At 48.9% G+C, this 19,633-nt stretch overlaps 4 protein-coding genes across 4 annotated transcripts in view; 1 reads left to right on the top strand and 3 right to left on the bottom strand.

The window, feature by feature from the left end:
* The window catches only part of LUZP1 (leucine zipper protein 1), a 380,667-nt gene that overhangs the window by 244,954 nt on the left and 116,080 nt on the right, over positions 1-19,633 (bottom strand). The window lies entirely within an intron of this gene.
* Positions 303-5,495, bottom strand: MYCBP (MYC binding protein). Its single transcript, XM_066335120.1, has 5 exons — positions 5,352-5,495; positions 5,080-5,152; positions 3,378-3,426; positions 2,558-2,687; positions 303-397 (listed from the first exon to the last, which is right to left on the bottom strand). The coding sequence occupies exons 1-5, from the start codon at positions 5,364-5,366 to the stop codon at positions 353-355; spliced, it is 312 nt and encodes a 103-aa protein (XP_066191217.1). The 5' UTR covers positions 5,367-5,495; the 3' UTR covers positions 303-352.
* Positions 6,425-9,033, bottom strand: GJA9 (gap junction protein alpha 9). The gene has a single exon (XM_066335162.1). It carries the CDS (start codon positions 9,014-9,016, stop codon positions 7,484-7,486), a length of 1,533 nt encoding a protein of 510 aa, XP_066191259.1. The 5' UTR covers positions 9,017-9,033; the 3' UTR covers positions 6,425-7,483.
* Positions 14,011-19,105, top strand: LOC136371419 (NF-kappa-B inhibitor delta-like). The gene is given in 12 exon segments (XM_066335523.1): positions 14,011-14,058; positions 14,061-14,195; positions 14,284-14,317; positions 14,465-14,586; positions 15,026-15,210; positions 15,683-15,788; positions 16,421-16,567; positions 16,734-16,785; positions 17,273-17,430; positions 17,821-17,934; positions 18,261-18,425; positions 18,863-19,105. Coding segments are annotated over 12 exon segments (1,326 nt in total). The 3' UTR covers positions 18,923-19,105.

Below are 19,633 nucleotides of genomic sequence, written 5' to 3' on the forward strand. Positions count from 1 at the left end.
TTAATTTACAGCTGGTCCATCAGTGTCATGTCACCCCTTTCAGTTTAAAGAAAACAAAGAGACAGATCAGCAGTTCAACAGGACCATCGACCATGATGTGAAAAACTACATGAAATTGGCAAGCACAGTTATCTAAAGTTAATCATAACTGTCATTTTTGTTAAACACAAAGCAAAGCACATTGGCCAGGGTACTTAACTCAGCAGTTGCCATGGCACCTGCACGCTCATGGTAATACATTCTTTAAGATGATGAAGTAACAAAGTAGACAGTGCAGAGTTCACACACACACACAAGACACATTTCTCAGGAAGCCCTTTATTAAGTCAAGGCAATAAAGGAAAAACTACTGTTATTCACCATGCTTCTCATCTTGAGGTGGTTCATACTGAGCCAGCTGTGGATTTAAAGAAAGGAATTTGGTTAGTCACAATATTTCATGTAACACTCTATATATTAAGAAGCAAAGGAAAATGTCTGGACTTGTTCCATTTACTTTGGGCATTTTAACTCACTCATCCTTATGCAAGTCCATTTTCAAGTCAGGCAATAAAGCAGCCCTTCTCCCAAAGCATCCATTTCTCACACTGTATACCCATGCAGCCATCACAAGGTGCATTTTTAAATGCACTTTGAAGCATATATGTCTTGCCCTTAACTTTTGCCTGGTTTCATTCCAGCAAGTATCTTTAAGTACTTTCATCTTAAATAGCAGTTGATAGTGTCCTATAAGCTTTCACTGAAACATGATTAAATGAAACATTCTCATTGCAATAGTATCCAACCTAGCACTTCTTGTAATCATTCTAGTTTCCATTATGCTTTCTGGAGTACAGCCTGGGCAACTACACACTTAAATGACTTTTACTTGTAAAGTTACTACCAAAGATAGAAAGTTGTTCATTTGACCTCAGTGGCATTAAAGAGAACTTCAAGCTTCAAAAACAGTTAAAAAAATCAGGGCCTCTCTGAAATATGCTGGTTCAGTTTACTCAATTAAGATTCCTACCCTCTGCAAACTGTAGAGCGAGTTAAAAATAAAGCACCGAGAAAAATTAAATTTAAAAGCATAAATAAAAATTAATAATAAACACAAAAATAAAATATCAATGTGTTCCTTCCTACCAGCAACAGTAAATTGCAGCAATCATACTGCTGCTAACAAGAAGCACTAAAATCACTTTTTTTTTAATTGTTGTAGATTTTACTACAACAGATGACTAGTACTCAACCCAAAATCAATTTTCTTTTCCACTAAGGACTTAACTGTTGACTCCCTGTCCTCCTCCCAACACACACATGAATATCTGCCATTTGTGTGATGAGTGCAACAGTAGCTACCAATAAATGCACAGATAAAGGCAAGTATTTTATGTTAGAGGACTGCTACAATAAACTGGCCACGTTCTCCCTGCATGCTGTGTGAACTTCTACAGAATGTCAGAATGATAGGCAGGATATTGTACAGGAAAGAACAGGAAAAACAAAACACTAATACTGGAAAATATGTAAAGGAGTTATTAGTTAAACAATGAAAAATAAAATGCTTACTTTCCTGCAACAAGTTTTGACTTCCTGAAAAGACTTTTTGAAACAAAGACCCAGATTACTCTGCTCTCATCTGTCTACTTACTATCAGCTGCATTTCTAAGTCTGCTAAAACAAGTGGTTGGTCTATTGCTACTCTGCCTAAAATTCTGTTCTTTGCCATATTTCCTAGTAAGAAAAACACAGCTGAGGACTCATAATGGGTAACAGAGAAGGAGGAGAATTAGTAGGACAGCAGGGTGGCCCTGGAATCCTTTCTGACAGAACTAAAGTGAGGTGGCTGTGTCCCAGTAAAAATCTCAGGGTATTCACATGTAACAGCCACTTGTACTCGTTCAACCAAAGCATGGAAACCTGCAGTGGCACATCAGCTACTGGTATATGAAGTGTCTCAGGGGCTTCCTTCCTCGGTGTTGGTAGGAAGCTGTTCACACCTCAGAGCTCTCTCAGCCTGCAGACCCATCAGAGAACGGCCCTGCCCGAGTAACACTTCAGGGTCACTGTTTCAGGTTAATACCAAGGGCATTTCAGGTGAAGAAATGCACAAATTATTGTTCCACACCGATCTAAGTGCCTGTGTAAGTCTGTGCCAAGTGACACAAAGTAATACATAATATTCCTCCTTCAATCTGCCTTTTGAAAAGCTTTATAATGGATACATTACCTTACTTGTTTTTCCAAACTGTCCTGAAAGCATGATCTACATAATATCAGGCAACTTAAACACATCCAGAGGAGACTCAATACAACTTATTAGGCATGATAATACACTTGCCCTAAATAATAAAATCCCTAGTTTAGGAATATTTTATGTTATATTATATAAGAAGTGTTCCATTAAAAAATAATCTTTGCTACAGTGAATTCTATCAGCATTTCTCATGTATCAACAGTGCAACAACATCTATCAGCTTCTCTAATGGAAAAAAGTTTGCTCTGTTCTAAATAATTAAAGTATTTTCTTGTTGTGTGATATTGAACTATAGGGTAACATCAAGTGGACTTTTACCTTGGTTTTCAGTTTTTTATTTTCTTCCAGCACAGCTTCATATTTTTCTTTCATCTCTGCCACTTCCAAGCGAAGTGCCTCTATTTCTGGATTCTCAGGAGCTGAAGCTCCCAGATGATGCTTCAGAAAACTGATATTTAGATGTTAAGTATTTCTTCAGTTATATAACTACATTTTAATTTTAACACCCACGTTGAAATTAACACTGCAGTACACATGGTGAAAATTGCAGTAAAGCATTGAGATTACTACAGGAAAAAAGTTACCAAAATAAGAGAGCTTTTCAAAGTCATAGCTATATTCCATAAAAACAAACAAACACAAGATATCAGTACAAATTCTTATGTGTTACTACCCCTTTCTTTTCTTAATTACAGATGTTTTGAAGAATTAAAAAAGAAATAACAAAAAGAAGCAATACCCCAAAATGGAGGCTGCTTAAAAACAGCAAGACAAAATATGCTAGTTCCCCCCTTCTCTGTGTATTTAAAAATACACAAACAAAACCAGAAAAAGGAAGTGTGAAGAAGCAAACTTCAGAACCCACTGCAGGTATTCAAATCTAATGCTGCAGGTCTACAACACTCTGAAATGGGCTATAACTTGGCTTCATAATTGCTGGCACACTGAAACACCCAGTTCTCTTGCATCCTGTCACTCTGTTAGCTCATGAAAATGCAATTATTAGGTAAAGTGCATTGATAAAAGTCATGTTCTCAATGCAAGGCTTTAAAATGAGCCTATCCAGTTCACCCATGAGTCAGAAGCAGTATTGTGCATGAAGTCTCAATAAATAAGTCACAGCAAAGAAAAAGGATACTCCAGTGCACTATCTGGTTTCTCTGGCTCTTCATATAAGGCTACCAACACTGCAAATAGAAAATATTCAACAATTGCAAGAAGTTCATGCAACTCTTAAGTTTTTAAAACACGTTCCAGCAGTCAGAAAGCATACAACTGAATTGCTCCATTTAAGAAGATTTTCACCTGTGCACTTTGACATAAGCAACAGGTGTGCTGTATCAGAGGGGCCAGAGCACTCCACCTAGTAACAGCTGAAGAGTTTTCTGGATTCCTAACCCCACACAGTCCTTGGCTATTCTAGCACAGAACACAAAATGGCCTGAAAATTTTTAACATATGCCACGTGCACTCTAGTTTTGCCAGTAAGATGGAAATTCTAATTATATTGTTCATTAAACTCCTACTTAAGCGACATCTTTTAACCACAAGACGCCAGCAGTTTTGTAACTCCCAGCATAAAGGCAAACATCCATTGAGCATCTACAGTTACAAAATTAAATAGCTACTAAATGGTTAGGTGACACTGATAATCTTTACAGGAGGGGGCTCTAATGACCAAAATCACCAGAAAAAAAGCAGCAATACCCCGAAAACTTAAATTAGCCATATACACAGCAACATAACGGGAGACTCTGTCACGTGAATACCCAGAAAGTTCCCAAACATAAACCACTCCCTGCTCCCCACAGGGGCAACGTTTCACAGCTTCAGCTGTGTCTGAACTACACAGCCAAACTGGTTTTAAGCTAAGTACCTCCTAAAGTTAAAAGCAAAATTAGGCTGCCTCACTGCTTGGAAGACTTGATTTGCCATCCCATAGGATGGTATTGGGATTGAAAAATCAAATGATACTCACACACCAGGCCAAGAGTCTTAGTGCAGCAGCTATTCGCTTGACATCCTAGATCTGCTGCTCCCTCTTTAAACAGCATATTTTCAACATCAACAGAATATTATTTTTTCAATATTAACTGAAATATTAACAGATTCTTGCCACATACTATTAGAAGGTTCTCAAAATTATTTTAGAAGGATTTCAAAGATAACGAGTCACATGTGTGAAGTTTAGCATCATCATTTTCCCCAGTCTGATACGGAGAGCCATTATTCCAGAACTTAGTTTCATTCATTTTAGAAAAAGCACTGAGCTCCATCCAGGAAAGGGAGCACAATTAAAGCTTTTCTAAGATAACACGTGCTGCTATTTCACCTCGAGCACCGACTTCCCCTGCGGAGCTCTGGCAGAACAACAGCCCCCAGAAGTCGGGAAAAGCACGCATTGAGAGAAAAGCAGTTAACCAAAAGGCACACATCGCAAGGAAGCGCTGTGGCCAGAGAGGTCTCCAGCACAGCAGTGCGGTGCAAGGAGCCGCCTTGCCGTGCCCCACGCACCTCTCACAGCGGCCCCCGCCCGGTGACCGCGGCTCCGGGGCCGCTGCCCTCTCCCGGCGTGCCCCGCCGCGCCGCTCGGGCTCCAGTCCAGGCCACGCCGCGCCAACTTCTCCAGCCGAGTTCTTCTGCCGGCCGCCTCGCCGGACTGAGGAGAAAAGGCGATCGGCGAGGCGGGAAGCCGATGGAGAGCGGCAAGGCAGCCCCGGCGACGACCGCGACACCGGCGTGCGGAGCGGGACACCCTGAGAGAAACGGCACCCGCCCGCAACGCCCACCGAGAGCGCCCGCCGGCCCCCGGGGCGGCACGGCGTGAGCCGGAGACTTACCCTTGGTGAGCATGTCCAGCACTCCCGACTTCTCCAAGTACTGGCGGAACTGCTCCCGCTTGGAGTCCGCGGCCTGAGGGAGGACGCCCACACGGTCAGATCGGCGGCACGCTCCGCCTCGACTGCGGAGGCGGCCCTTTGGCCCAGGCCGGTCCCGCTCTCCGCCGCGGAGGCGGCACGAAGGGCCGAGCCGGTGTCGGTCGGCGGCCCGCCGCTCCGCGCAGCCGGCACGGAGAGCGGCACCGCGCCCACGCCGGCGCGCTCCCCCCTACCTTGTAGTGCGCCATCTAACCCGCACGGCGCCTGCCCCGGGCCCGCGCCTGCGCCCTGCGCTTTATCGGCGCGAGCGCTTCCCCGCCGTTACCGGGGCGACGGCGCCGTGGCAACGGCCGCGCCTCTCCCCGCGCGCCGCCCGCGCTCTCTTCAGGGCGGTGCTGCTCCCTTCAGGGCGGTGCTGCTCCCTTCAGGGCGGTGCTGCTTTCCTCAGCGCGGCCTCGCTCCCCTCAGCGCGGTCTCGTTCCGCTCAGCGCGGCCTCGCTCCCCTCAGAGCAGTCTCGCTCCCCTCAGCGCGATCTCTCTCCCCGCAGAGCAGTCTCGCTCCCCTCAGCGCGGCCTCGCTCTTCCCCTCAGCGCAGACTCTCTTCCCCCTCAGGACAGCCTCTCTCTCCCCCTCAGGCCGGTCTGGCTCCCCTCAGAGCAGCCTCGCTCCCCTCATGTCGGCCTCGTTTCCCTCAGCGCGGTCTCGCCGTCCCGCCCGCTGCCCAAGGGGAAGCCGAGGCCGGCGCTGTGCCCTGCTCTCCTGGCCGGGGCCGGCTCCGGGCTCCCCTCAGCCGGGGAGGGCTGTGCCGGCCGCTGGCCGCGGGTCCCCGGCACACGCGGCGCCGGCGCTCCCCGCGGAGCAGGCGGGCTGTGGCTGCGGGGACGGTCCGGAGCGCGGCCCGGGTGTCCCCGAGCGGCGGTGCCGCGGGGTTCGGGCGGAGCGGCCAGCGGTCCGGCTGGTGGCTGCAGGTTTTGTTCTGTTTTCCATAGTAAGCCTCGTGGTTTGTGAAATTCGCAATGTCCGATTAATAAATTTCAGTGGCTGCAGCTGATTGAAATCACAGGAGAAAGTTGCAGCAAGCAGCAGCTGCAGAGGTGCTCAGAAGGGTGATACGTGCTGAAATCTTCACATCGAAAAGGAAACCTTTTGCTTTAGCCTGATTTAAAAAAAAAAAAAAAAAAAAAAAAAAAAGCAGAAGCATTTATACCTGTTTATTTTTCTGAAAAGCTGACTAATATAGAAATTTAAAAAAAGAGACCAACCAAATGATCTTGCACATCATGTTAGTGACTTTTCACACTTTTTCTCCATGCTCTTCTGCAATGTTTCTATTTTTCAGTAGTTACTCTTCATTTAGCAAGATGCTCTGTTGAAACAGAATGTTTAACTCATGTCCAGACACAAAAAAGTTTATAAAATTCCTCTTGGAGCTGCAGAAAAATGCTTTTTTAACTTGTCTTGAACTACAAATGTCATATCCCATACATGGACATCTAGATGCTAAGTTTCTGTTACTTAGACAGCAGAAACAATGTATTAAATACCAAGTTTTTTATTATGGAGGGATTAAATGCAAAACAAGCATTAGCAGTTATTGCCCACAGAATCTTAATGCATCAAGAAGTGCAAGAATCACAGCCACAGCAGCAGCATTAACTTGCCTAAGTCACACTTTACATTTATGTACATCCCAGTACATTACACAATCGGAAATTTTACAGTGTAAACACAGTTATGTAGGGCTGTATTTATGTATACACATAGAACAATACTAGAAGTGAAAAAGATACTTGCTGGGGAGAAATCCACAGCGAATAGTTTTAATAGTTCCAGTGTGTATTTCTTACGTGGACAGGACCAAATTAAAGTTGCTGCTACAAGCAAAAGAGCCTTTTAGGTTTTTTGGCTCTTTTTTGTTAGTATTGTACAGTTTTCAGTCAATCTGAAACGTGGCTGGCTGGTAAGTATAATGACAATGCACTTGAAGAATTTAATTGTGCTGTAACATCATGATGATATATCTCACCGATTATTTTTTTCAGTACATGTACAGTAAGTCAAATCTGCTAGTAAAAAATACACACAAAAATACAAATGGATTCCAGCCATGACCACCTCACCAAGTATTTACAGTGTTTCAGTGCTGTGCAACTCAAATCAATGTATTTCATACATAGGAAACTTGACTACAAATGTACCATAGTATTTTGCTCATCTTAGCTGCTATTCAAAGGGTTACACAACTTCTCTGTCTGTGTAAACAGCTGGTTAAAATTGAATTGTTTAGCTACACTTACACATAGGCCTGGGTTATGTTTCTGGTCAGGAATTACCTGGTTAGTGCAGCTAACAGGTTAACTCACACTAGATTTGAAGGTCACTGGGGGCACGCCTGCTGCTGGCATTACTTGACAGTGACTGTTGCCTAGACAGAGAGAAGAGCTTAGGACTACTCCAGTTTCTGCTTTGTGTCGATTCTGAGCTCACCACCCCCATAGAATCAGAAGTATCTGGTCGGCTGGAATTTTTTATATCAGCATTGTAAGGGATTTGGGCTTTGTTTACACTGAAGCTGCTTTGTCTTCTGTCATTGTTCTTTGGAAGAGAATTTGTTGGTCCTCCTGTGCTTTCCACCATTGCTTGCCGTCTAAAACTGGTACCAGGAAAAGGTGTATCAGGTTGCAATGAAGCTTGAGATGGCATCTCAGCAAAGCTTCTCAAGTACATGTTTGAAGCTGTGTCTGCATTCTGAGTCTCAAGAAGAAAATGTTTCTTTTCAGCCTCTTCTTGTGCATCATGCATCTCAGTCCAAAGCTCACCAAGAAAACCTTCATTGTTATTTGTGCTAGCATTTTGAGTCTGATTGTCTAAAGCATTTGTCGCTGGCCTCTTCTTTGGAGGTTTGTTTTCCTGATTGCAATGGGTGTAATTGCTGCTGCTTTCTCTACGGTTGTTTTGCACAGACTGAAACATAGAAGGAGAATTTAAAACTGGGTAGAGCATAGCATCAGTTTGCTTGTCCATCAAAAATGTATAACTGCCTAGAGCACAAGGAAGTGTTTTCTGAGGGGTGGTGGGTATTCCCAAAGAAGAGCACGGTATCACAGAGTCTTTCTTAGATTTGTTTATGTAGAAATTGTCAGAGTCCTCCTTGGTTTTATTCTGCTCACAGAGTCCCATTTTAATTTTTCGGAACCCTAAGTGGATAATTTCTAGAATATTTAAAAGCAATGATACAGTCGCTATTGATTGCATGAATAATATAAACACTGTCTTTTCTGTTGGTCTAGAGACAAAGCAGTCGACTGTGTTTGGACATGGGTCTCTCTGACATTTATAGAGGGGATCTAAGTGGAAACCATAAAGAAGATACTGCCCAATCATAAAGCCAACCTCCACTGCAGACCTTGTGAAAATATGTATGACGTAAGTGCAGAGCAAAGAGCCTCTCAGGGGTGCTTTGTTAAGCTTTCTTTGATCCAGTTGCCGGAGTTCTCTCTCCAGTCTTTTACGATTCTCAGTCATTTCTAATTCAGTGCTTTCAAGTTCCACCCTTACCTGAGCTTTCTTTTTTTGCCTCTCTTTTTCCAAGGCTCTTAGTCTGTATAAGGCATGACCCATATACACCAAGGAAGGGGAAGACACAAATATAACTTGCAAGACCCAATATCTTATGAGTGAGATGGGAAAGGCCTCGTCATAGCACACATTTCTGCAACCAGGCTGCTCAGTATTGCATATAAATTCGGATTGTTCATCATTCCAAACATTCTCGGTTGCCACTCCAAGGACAAGCATTCGAAATATGAAGAGGATCGTTAGCCAAATCTTTCCAATAATAGTGGAATGAATGTGGACCTCTTCTAAAATGCCTCCAAGGAAATTCCAGTCTCCCATGGTTATTCTGCCATATTAACACTAAAATGTATGAGAGGAAAAAGTATCAAACATTGTAAGAGTTGCATTCCTTCCTTAATGTAGTATAAAAAAACAACACTGGGAAAACCATCATATCTCACATTGTAACCATGGGAATGTGACCAACTGCTCATTGATAATTAGGTATTATTTTCTCTCATCTACGAGCTGGAGAATTGCATCATCTGCCTCTGTCTACTTTATTATTAACATCCCAATAAGCACATCACTCTGAGATATTAAACACCCTCAGTCTGTATCAGATCACTGGAAACCAGAGTGTCTGGTTGCAGCAGGATTTTAGGAGCTTTATGTGACCCATTTGAACCATCATCCAGTAACAATGTGAGAGCAGTACGTTTGTATTTATCGAGGTACAGGAATATTTCCTTGTCCTCTTTTTGGATGTTTAAATTCCTTTTTAATATTTATGTAATTGTATATATATAAAATTGTAACACAATTTTTCTTATGTATGGAGACAAGCACGATACTCGTAGATTTACTTTTTCATTGTATGTACAGCACAATTCAATAGAATAGTACCTTATTTGGGTATTTTTTAGGATAAAGGTGCTTTAGCATAGCATTTTTCTCTTTGAATGGGATTAATTTTCACCCTGTAAAACAGGAGTGCTAACAAGCAAACAGAAGCTGGAACCTTATGATTGTAATATTGATTGTTCTCTAGAACAATCTTTATGTTAAGCCTTCTAAACATGAAAACACTTCTGCAAATCAGTATACAAATAGGCAGATTAGACATTTTTTAAAGAGAAACAAAGTAAAAATAAATGGTAAATTAAAAATAAAACATACCTTTCTTTACAAAAATGTGTAAAACTAGACATCTGCGACGTCCAATAAAAAATTACAAGCCTTGCCATCTTCCATCTATGTGAGTGAATAGAGCATTATGAGCAGTTTATTTTGCTACAGGAGCAAGTGATAGAGGATGAGCTTTGCACAGGGAATTTATATTTGCTGGGGCTGATGGGAGGAGAAAATCGATTTATTGTTCAGTCTACTACTGCTCCAAGCATAATTTAACTATGAACAGTTAAAGATTCTCATTTTAAAAAGCTAGAAATAAAAAATCTGCAGCTTTAAGTTCTTTGAGATTATGTTCTCTTTTGCCTCTATAGCACCTTCTAAGTTTTAAGAACAGTCTCAGCCTCAGGAAAACAGAACTTTCAGACTAAGTTTTGGTTTATGTATCTCAGTAGTAGCAAACATTCAGCTTGCCTGTGCAAAAGGTAAATCTTCCCAGGACTATCACTGGAAATTCCTGCAGACAATCTATTCTCCTGCCACAGTTTAGCACCACAGTCCTGATGTAAAAACAAATCAATGGCTGTACTTTTGGCCCCTCCAAACTCACTCCCTCTTCACACACAGCGTCTCTTATATTCTATGATCCTGCACTTCTCATTTACCCTCCTGAGGCCATATCACTTGTCATACTGACATCTTTAAAAGACTCCTGAACTTTGGTTTTACTCGTATTTTCCCCATCCATATAATTCAGAATTTCTTTTTGGGAGCAAATCATTATAATTCTGGAGCCAGCATGAGCAGTGCAGTGGCCAAGGGCACAGCCTCATTAGGCCTGCCTGGTATTAATGTGCAAGTCCACTGCTAGGACCAGTATGAGTTAAGAAGCATTTCTAGCACTATAATGTTTTTTAGGTGATCTTCATCAACACCCTGCAAAAGTGTAATTCTGATTCAAATGTCCTATAAAGGATGAATGAACTTCCTCTGCTGAGAACTCTAAAAAGCTAATCATTATCTTTTAATTTTGGTGCTGAAGATGAGTCAATAGGTCATGTCCCATTTCACACTTGACAGCTTGCCTGAAAGTACTCAATCATTTTGGCAAGCCAGCAGTCTCCAGCCAGCCATTTCCATGAAATCCTTAAAGCAGGCTTCTAAACATGTGTCTTCTATTGAGTACTTCAAGTAGGTCTCTAAATATTTCTCTGTTATTGATAAAAAACCCTCTAAGCCTGCTGAAGTCATCCACAGACACACACTCCCCCTGCCACCTTGTGCAGAAACACTGAAGTTTTGCTTGAAAACCTGAAGTGTTTGGTGAGACTGAACTGTAATGGCTGGAGATTTACTTGCTCTGTAAAACCTAAATATTAAAACAAACACGTAACGATCCACACAGTGTTCCAGGATGCATTATCTCATTTTAAATGGTACTAGAGTTAAATGACAACTTGTCAAGTCACAAGGGAAAATAAATTCAAGTGCCAACAATAATTTTATAGTACTGATGCTGTGTTTTACCTTCAGAGCTTGCAACTCTTACTATTTACACAAACTGTTCATAACAACATTCAGAATTCAGTAATTTAGTGATATATGTAGAGACAATCCATTTTTCTTCCAGGTCTAGAAGCTGCCTCACTGGCTTTTTATTCACTGCAAAACATTCTCTAAATTTTTATGACTATATTGATTTTTCTTGGCCTAGGGTCAAACGTCACAGTAATCCTCCAATCATGGAAATATTCTCTGAAGATCAAGGCCTTTTCATTTCTATACATCAATAATGTGCACTTTATGTGCACAATTGATTTTTATTTTCTACTGTTATCTGTCTGACCCACAATGGACAGCTAGGGGAGTAGAGGCAAGAACATCAGCAATGTGTCCTACACGTTTTTGGGGTGACATGAACTCACTCCCATAGTTTTATATCACTAGTAAAGGAGGACCACAAATGACAAACTACAACAACGAGAAATTTGGACAACTGTACTACTCAATGTCATGTTTAGGATTGCCAAATTCAGCAGCATTGTTTGAAGGCAGACCAGAGATTACCGTAAAAAGCTGAAACACATATTCTTCACATTAGTGCATGTTCAGTGCTGCCTTATAGATTCACTTTTGTTTGCTAAGATACATGCAAATCACTAGGTGCACATTTATGTTTTCACTTTCACAAGTAAAATTTCTGAAGATGCCCTGGCCTGCATCAGAAAGTTTAAGGGGTTGGGTTTTTTTTTTACAGTTTCTGTATTTATCTTAGTTCACTGTTGATATTTTTAATTCATTCCTCTTTTAGTTCCTTAGCTTTGAAATATTGTATTTTCTGTATACTTTTATCTAGCTTGCTGTCTATTTTCCTACCTTGGCTTTAAAATTTTATTTATACATACACACTGGTACTGTAGCTCTCTGTGCTTGTTTTTAGTTCTCTCCTGATCTTGCTCCTCTTTATATTTGCAAATTGCTTTCCATGTCTATTTTATTAGGCTTTCTCTCTCTGTTTTTTCTGTCTTCTTTCCTGCCCGTTCTGTATCCATCTGCTGGGGTCAGTGCCAGTGTCTCTGGTTGGAGCCAGGGAATGGAGATGGGCTTCATCTGTGAGCTGCAGCATCCAGGAGGTGTGAAAGTGGCTGAGCCAAGGATTAAGGTATGCTGCAGGAAGGGATGGGCTGGGGCAGCAAAAGGTGCAGCCACTGAGGCTGGGTGTGTAAACCACAGCCTCTCGTCAGAGTGCTTGGCTGTTCCTTCAGCTGCTGGCAGCTCCTCGGCTGTTTCAGCCCTTTGGGCAGCTATGTTCTGGCTTTTAGAGAGGTGGAGCTGCCTGAAAAAGGCTTCAGGACCAGTCGAGGTTCAGCAGCTGTGCAGTAGAAAATACACTTGTGACACGTCCCCAGTCAGGATCCTGGAGGGAATCCCCCTGCTGCTCGTCATCCCACAAAATAAAGCCACCAGCCTTGGTGGCCTCAGGGGTCTTCATGGTCTCGGTGGCTCTCATGGTTTCCTGGAGTTGGGGGTCCCATCTATCAATGACTTTCACCAAAATCGGGCTGAGTCCCCCCATCGTAAATGGCCTCCCTCAAACGGGGCAGAGATCCCCCCAAAAGGGTGAGACACACCCGACACTCCCCAAGGCGGGGGTATGGAGGGGAACAGTGACACCCTGCAAACTGCGGGTGGGGACAGCCCGCTGTATCATCCCTCTCCCCATAAAGGCAGCAGCCCTGGGGTCTCCACACGCTTCATGGTCTTCGTGAGTCTCGTGATCTTCTGGGGTTGGGGAGACAGAGCCCCCACCTAGAACGGGGAAGAGAGCCCCCCAAACGAGGCAAAGACCCGCACAAAATGATGGGCGGTGGGACAGACCCTGGACTGTGGCCCACATCGGTGCGGATGAGGTCACACGGGAACAACCCAGGAACAGCCCTGTGACCTTTCCTGACACCCCCTCAGCGGACCCCGGCCTCCGGGTGTTCCCGCCACCTTCACCCATCCTTTGGGTCCCATGGGCCCCTCCGAGGCCCCGCCCCCCGCCCCCTTGTCACCCGTCGCAACAGCGACAGCGTTGGCGTTTTGGTGGCGTTTCCCTCCGGGGCGGGGCTTCCTCGCCCAAGTCCCCCCAAAACCGTCCCCGCGCCCGCCCCGGCCCCACTTGGCCCCGGACCCCGCGGGATGCGGTCCCAGAGAGGTATGGGGGATGAGGAGGGAGGGTGTCGCGGGCCCTTTAAGAGCCGCACTTAGGGACGCTGGCCTTTTAAGAGCTCTGGGACAGGGTGCTGGCCCTTTAAAACACCCAGGAAGGAGCGCTGGCGCTTTAAGACTCCCTTGTAGGGGACACTGGCCCTTTAAGAGCGGCTGTTAGGAGACACTGGCCCTTTAAGAGAGCCAAGAAGGGCCTGCTGACCCTTTAGACGTGGTGGGGAGCAGGGGGTACGCTGGCCTGCATGGAGCGGGGAATTCCCGAGGCCGCCCCGCTGGATTCTCCCCGCGGGGGAGGAGGGGGTTCCCCGGGGAGGAGGGCGGTGCCAGCGGGGGCGGGTGATGACGTGTGGGAATCCCCGTGACGTCACGACAGGGGGATTCCTGCCTCGCTGGGGGAGGGCTCAGGGATTTGGGGGTCCCGGGGGTCCTGGGTATGACACTGCGGTTTGAGAGGTCTCAGGAGTTCAGAGGGACCCGCGAGGGTCTGGATGAGACACGGGGATCCGCGGGGGGGCTGGGGCTTTGGGAGGGTTGTAGGATTCCCCGGCATCCCGGTGACCCCCGAACCCCCTGCACACCGCCAGGTCCCCCCCGCGCCGCTCCGCCCCAGACGGTGAAGCAGCTGCTGAAGGAGCTCCGGCAGCAGAAGAGCAGGGAAGGGGCGAGATCCCCGGTGGGTGAGCCCCTGTCCCAGTGACACCTTCCCCCGGGACACCCGCACTCCCCTCGCTGACCCTTTCGCTCTCCCCTCTGCCCCCCAGGTGTTGGCTTTGCCCTCCCCACGCCCCTCGGATGGTGAGTGATCTCCGATCCCCCAGATCCTCCCCACACCCCCTGTGCCCCGTAAATGCTCTCCATGTCCCCCCCAAATCCTCCCTGTGTCCTTCCCACTCTCCCCCCAAGTCCCTCCCATGTCCCCGCCATCACCAGCTCTTCTCTCAGGTGCCCCCTGGCCCGGTGTCCCCGCAGTGACGCCCAGCCTCTGTGCGGTCCCACAAGTGTCGCCCCATGGCAGCCCGGGGGGGGCCCAGGGGGGCAGAGCCTCTGGTCTGAGGGGCTTTCAGGTGAGGGAGCTGGAGGGGACAGGGGAGGAGGGGGAGAAACGGGGTGTGAAACTGGGAGGTTAAAGGGGGACAGTGTGAATGGGGGTCAATGGGGGGAAATGAGAGGGCAGTGGGCGGAGAATGGGGGGAATGGGAGGCAAAGGGAGGGAATAGGGGAAATGGGGGGGAGAAGGGGGGCAAACAACTGGGAGTTAAATGGGGGAGATGGGATGGTTAAGGAAGGCAATGGGAGGGAATAAAGGAAGCCATGGGGGACAGCGGAGAGGCAACGGGGACAGCAGTGGGGGGAGATGATGTAGATGGGGGCAGTGGGGTGGCAGCTGGGGGGGCAAGGGGAGGAAAGTGAGGGGGATCACTGGGGCAGGATTTGGGGGGCACTTGGAGCTGTGGGAGATAACTAGGACCAAGCCTCCATCCACCTTGACTGCTGCCCCTCAAGGCTGCTGCCATCCCTGGCCCCGCCTGGCCCCAAGCCTCAGTGCCGTGGGGAGAATTTGGGACCCCTCTGCTGGGAAGGGAGACCCCAGACCCGTATCCTGAGCCCCAGGAACTGGCAGCCGCCCGAGCTGCACTGGGGGGCCGAGACCCCCGGGAGCTGCTGCGGCAGGACGAGGAAGGGGACACGTGAGCAGGGGGGGCCACGGGAGGGCACTGGGGGGGACAGGGGTCATGAGGGGGGACAGGGGTCCCTGAGGGGTCAATGGGCTAAATTGGAGCAAATGTGGGCCATTAATGGGGGGCAATTTATGGAGTCAGTGGTGTGAAGGACAGTCACTGGGGCCCATAGGGGTGCAGGGGGAGGGCACTGGGGTGAGTGGAGGTCAATGGGGAGGCAGTGGCATGGAGTGGGGTCAGCGCGGGCCACATCAATGTGGGGTAAATGGAGAGTCAATGTGGAGGTCAGTGGGAGGCCAACTGGGAGGCAAGGGGGGAATCAGTGGGGCAAGAGCAGTGCTGGGAAGCCCCCAGGAGCAGTTGTGAGGCACTGGGAGGGGCTATGGGGTCACAAGCCTTTTGGGGGGGCTGTGTTCTGGGTGGAAGGTGGGGGGGCAAGAGAGGGGCAAGGGAGTCCCTTGTAACCCCCGTTCATCCCCAGGCTGCTGCACGTGCTCTGTGCCGGGGGGCTGTGGGCGCTCGCCCGGGCTGCAGCCGAGGCTCTGCGGGACCTGGGGGGACTTGAGGTGCGGGAGCACCAGGGCAAGGTGAGGGGGACACACCTGGGGGGCCTGAGGGGGCATCTGGAGGAGATCAAGGTGCAGGAGCACCTAGGCAAATTTGGGAGGGGGGGGGAAAAGGGAGGGGAAACTAGAAGTGCATGAACACCTGGGAAAGTTGAGAGCATTGGGTGTAAAGAAGGGGTTATAGGGGTAATAATAGTAAATGGGTCTTATTGGGGCAATACGGGGGTGATGGGGGTAAAAAGACAAAAACTGATCAGGGGGTTATGGGGGTAATTAATAATGGGTGCGAGGTAGTTAATTCTGGGATAATTCATCACAGGATTCTGCTGCAGCCTAATAACAGGAGAAGTGATGGAGGATAAAAGGGTAATTAATACTGGGGGGTAATAACTGGGTGATAAGTGATAGTATAATTAGAGACCAATAAAGGAAAAATGAAGGGCTAATTAATAACAAATAATTAATGAGGGGATGATAAGGGGGAGCAGAGCAGTAACAGAATACCAGGGTGAGAACTTGAGGGTTTGGGGATGCTTGGTGCCCCTCACCACCCCATCTTCCTTCTTTCCCTGCAAGAGCTCCCCTTTACCCCCTAGACATCTAACTCCCCCCAGGAGTCACTGAACCCCCCCGACCCCCCAATTTATCCCCAGACTCCCCTGCTGGTGGCAGCAGCAGCTGCAGCCCCAGAGATTGTTCGGGACCTGCTTGTCCTGGGGGCCAACCCTGACGCTGCTGACCACGGCGGCCGCACCGCCCTGCACCTGGCTGCGGCCTATGGACACCCTGAAATCCTCCAGGTGAGACCCCAACCCCCCTGAGCACTGGGCAACCGTGGGGACCACAAAACCCTCACAAAGGGGACCCCAAAATGGGGACACAGTTGTCCTGGGAGACCAGGAAACTGGACTAGGGGGTGTCCCTGGTATCCAGGGGGACCCCAAATCTTTCCCCTCACCTTCCCAGGCCATGATGTCCTCAGGGGTTCCTGTCAACGTGGAGGCTCGAAATTTTGAGGGTCAGCAAATCTGGAGGGGGGCAAGGGTGGTGGAGGGGCTTGGGGTGGGTCCCTGGTTTTGGGGTGGGGGTGATTCTTGGGAATCCCCTTGTTTGGGTGGGACTGGGGAGAGTTCAGTTGATGGGTCCCCAGTTGGAGGGGGAGGAGGACCCAGGGGTCCCTGATTTGGGGCATCTGATGAGTCCTCTATTTCAGGGTCTTGGGAGAGTCCCACTTGAGGGGTACTCAAAACAGAAGGGGCTTGGACATCCCTGGTTTGAAGGGGACCCTGGGGATCCCCATTTCTTAGTAGCTATTGGTGGGATGCCTAGTGGATGCATCACTCTTTGGGAGGATGGGAGATCTCCAATTTGGGGGTTCTGGTTGATGGTGGGAGGGTCCCAGGGGGTGTGTCTGTACTTTTAAGGGATCCCTAGGAGGGTTCCCAATTCCAGGGGGGCTTGTTTGGGAGAGGGGCCCTTCCTGACCCCTCTTGGTTCCCCCCCAGGCCAGACCCCTCTGCACTGCGCCGTCCTGGCCCACAACGCCTCGCTGCAGGGAGGGCACACCCCCACGGGGGGCTCTGGACAGCGGTCCCCCACTCCCCAGGACCGATTCCGCTGTGTTGAGCTGCTACTGCAAATGGGGGCAGACAGCAGCAGCCAGGTACAGAGCCCCCAATGACCCCCAGGTACCCCATGACTCTCCAGGTGTCCCTCAGATCCCCTGGGTTACCTGCACAGACCTCTGTGCCCCTCAAAGTCCCACCCCAAGGCCCCTGTGTGCTGGCCAGACCTCAGCTCCTGGCCACTGGGGTCTGTTGGGGTACCTTGGGAGGTTGTGGAGGGGTGTGAGACCCCACAACACCTGTGTGCCCCCAAAGACCCCCCGTGTCTCCTTTCAGGCTCCCCACAGGTTGGATAGACCTATGCTCCCAGGCACTGGGATCTCTTGGGGTCTCTTTGGGGAGGTTGAGAAGGTTGTAGGGGTTGAGACCTCCTGTGAGGGATGTCACCCAAAGGTGAGACCTCCCCCTGACCCCTGTCTTGCCCCCAGGACACCAAAAGCAGCCTGACAGCGCTGCACCTGGCCGTGAGGGGAGGCAACCTTGCCCTGGCCCACCTGCTGCTGCGCCAGCCTGGCATGGCCCCTCGCCTTGTCAACATGAAGGTTGGGGGACTGGTGGGGCTGGGGGGAGCTCTGAGGGGTTCTGTGGGGGGTTCTGGGCTCCCCTTAGGGTTCTGTGGGGGACTTGGGGTTGGGGGACATCTGTGGGGCTCTTGGGGCTGATTGGAGGGGTCTGCAGAGCTTTTGGGGGTCCCTCTGGTGGCTTGTGGGGTGTGAAGGGGCTCTGCGAGGTTCAGAGGGATGAAAAGGGCTTTGGGGTGTCTGTGAAGGCTGGGGGTATCAGTATCAGATCTCAAGGGTCTCCGAGGTACCTGCAGGGGGGCTGAAGGGTGATGTGTGGGTGCCCTGAGCCCCCTCACGTCCCGCAGGCCCACGGGAACACGCCCCTGCACATGGCAGCAGCGCTGCCCGGGACCCCCAGCCAGGAGCCCCTCGTCAGGCTGCTGCTGGCCTGGGGCGCCGACCCCAGCGCCCGCAACCTGGAGCACGACCTGCCCCAGGGCCTGCTGCCCCCTGGGGCCCCCGGGGACCAGGTGAGACCCCCAGATCACCCTTCACTCCCAGCACCATCCCCAGCACCCCACTGCACCCTAAAACTTCCCGCTGATGGCGGGAAATGCCCGGAATGCTCCTGGAACCCCCAAATCCCACTGTTTTGCCTCAGATCCCTGCTGCTATGCCCAAAAGTTCTGCTACTTTACCCCCAAATCCTGCTGCTATGCCCCCAAATCCTGCTGCTATGCCCAAAAGTCCTGCTGCTTTACCCCCAAATCCTGCTGCTTTACCCCTAAATCCTGCTGCTATACCCGAAAGTCCTGCTGCTTTACCCTTTACCCCCACCTTTTCACAACCCCCCCCCCCCCCCAAACGGTGGGGTCCCATCCCAGGGCCTTTGGGTGACATCCCCATGTTCTGGGTTAACCCCTGTGTTTTGGGGACCCCCCTGACCTCTCCCTGAACTCTCCCACAGCTCCGCCTCCTCCTGAGGAGCCGCCGGGGGTCCCATCGCCCCGCCCATTCCGCCGAGTGACGTCAGAGGGGCGGGGCCCCGGGTATCACATGGGGGGACACCCCCATATTGGGGGATTTCCCCTCCACCATGTTAAGTTTTCCTGATTTCAATGAAATTGCCCCCAAATTTCTGTGAAATGAGTCTGAACCACATTGGTTTGGTGGGGGGAGGAGCACGGAGGGGGTCCAGCTCTCCCTTCCTCTCCCCCAGCCTCATTAACTGGGGCTGCTAATTGAGGGGCGTCTCCTCTGAATTGGGGGAGTTGGGGTGGAGCATGCCACATTGGAGGGGAAACCCAAAAAACTGAGGGAATTCTGCAATTAAATAAAACCTTTTAAAAATCGGAGTCTGTTTTTTCCCAGTGCTCTCAGTCTCTCCTGAGTCCCTCTCCAGTGCATCCCAGTGACCCCAGAAAAACGAGGGGACTCAGGAACAAAGGGCTTCAAATTGAGAAAACCTAATTTTCTCTTATTTTAAGGATTAAGTCATTGAGAAACTCTCCTTTGTCACTATTTTAAGGCCTTAAATTAAGGCCGTAAATGATGGGGAGTGTGAGGGAAAAGAACAGGAAACAAAAGAGTGCTAAGAGGGTGATAACCCTGAGCCAGTTGGGGTGACTCCCAGAGGTGCCCCCAAATGCTGATTTTCCCCTCCCCAGACCTAGGGGTGCTCTGGAGGAAGGTGAGGGGAGCATCCCTTAGAACCTTCAAACCCCTCACTGCACCCACC

This window comes from Sylvia atricapilla, chromosome 24, assembly GCF_009819655.1.
Source record: "Sylvia atricapilla isolate bSylAtr1 chromosome 24, bSylAtr1.pri, whole genome shotgun sequence".
Lineage (NCBI taxonomy): Eukaryota > Metazoa > Chordata > Aves > Passeriformes > Sylviidae > Sylvia > Sylvia atricapilla.

Coding starts and splice junctions, on each gene's coding strand:
- MYCBP (XM_066335120.1), bottom strand. Junction 3,427..5,079: donor GCTGGACATGCTCACCAAGG/GTAAGTCTCCGG, acceptor TTCTATTTGCAG/TGTTGGTAGCCTTATATGAA. Junction 398..2,557: donor ATAAAAAACTGAAAACCAAG/GTAAAAGTCCAC, acceptor TTAAATCCACAG/CTGGCTCAGTATGAACCACC.
- GJA9 (XM_066335162.1), bottom strand. CDS start 9,016: ATGGGAGACTGGAATTTCCTTGGAGGCATTTTAGAAGAGGTCCACATT.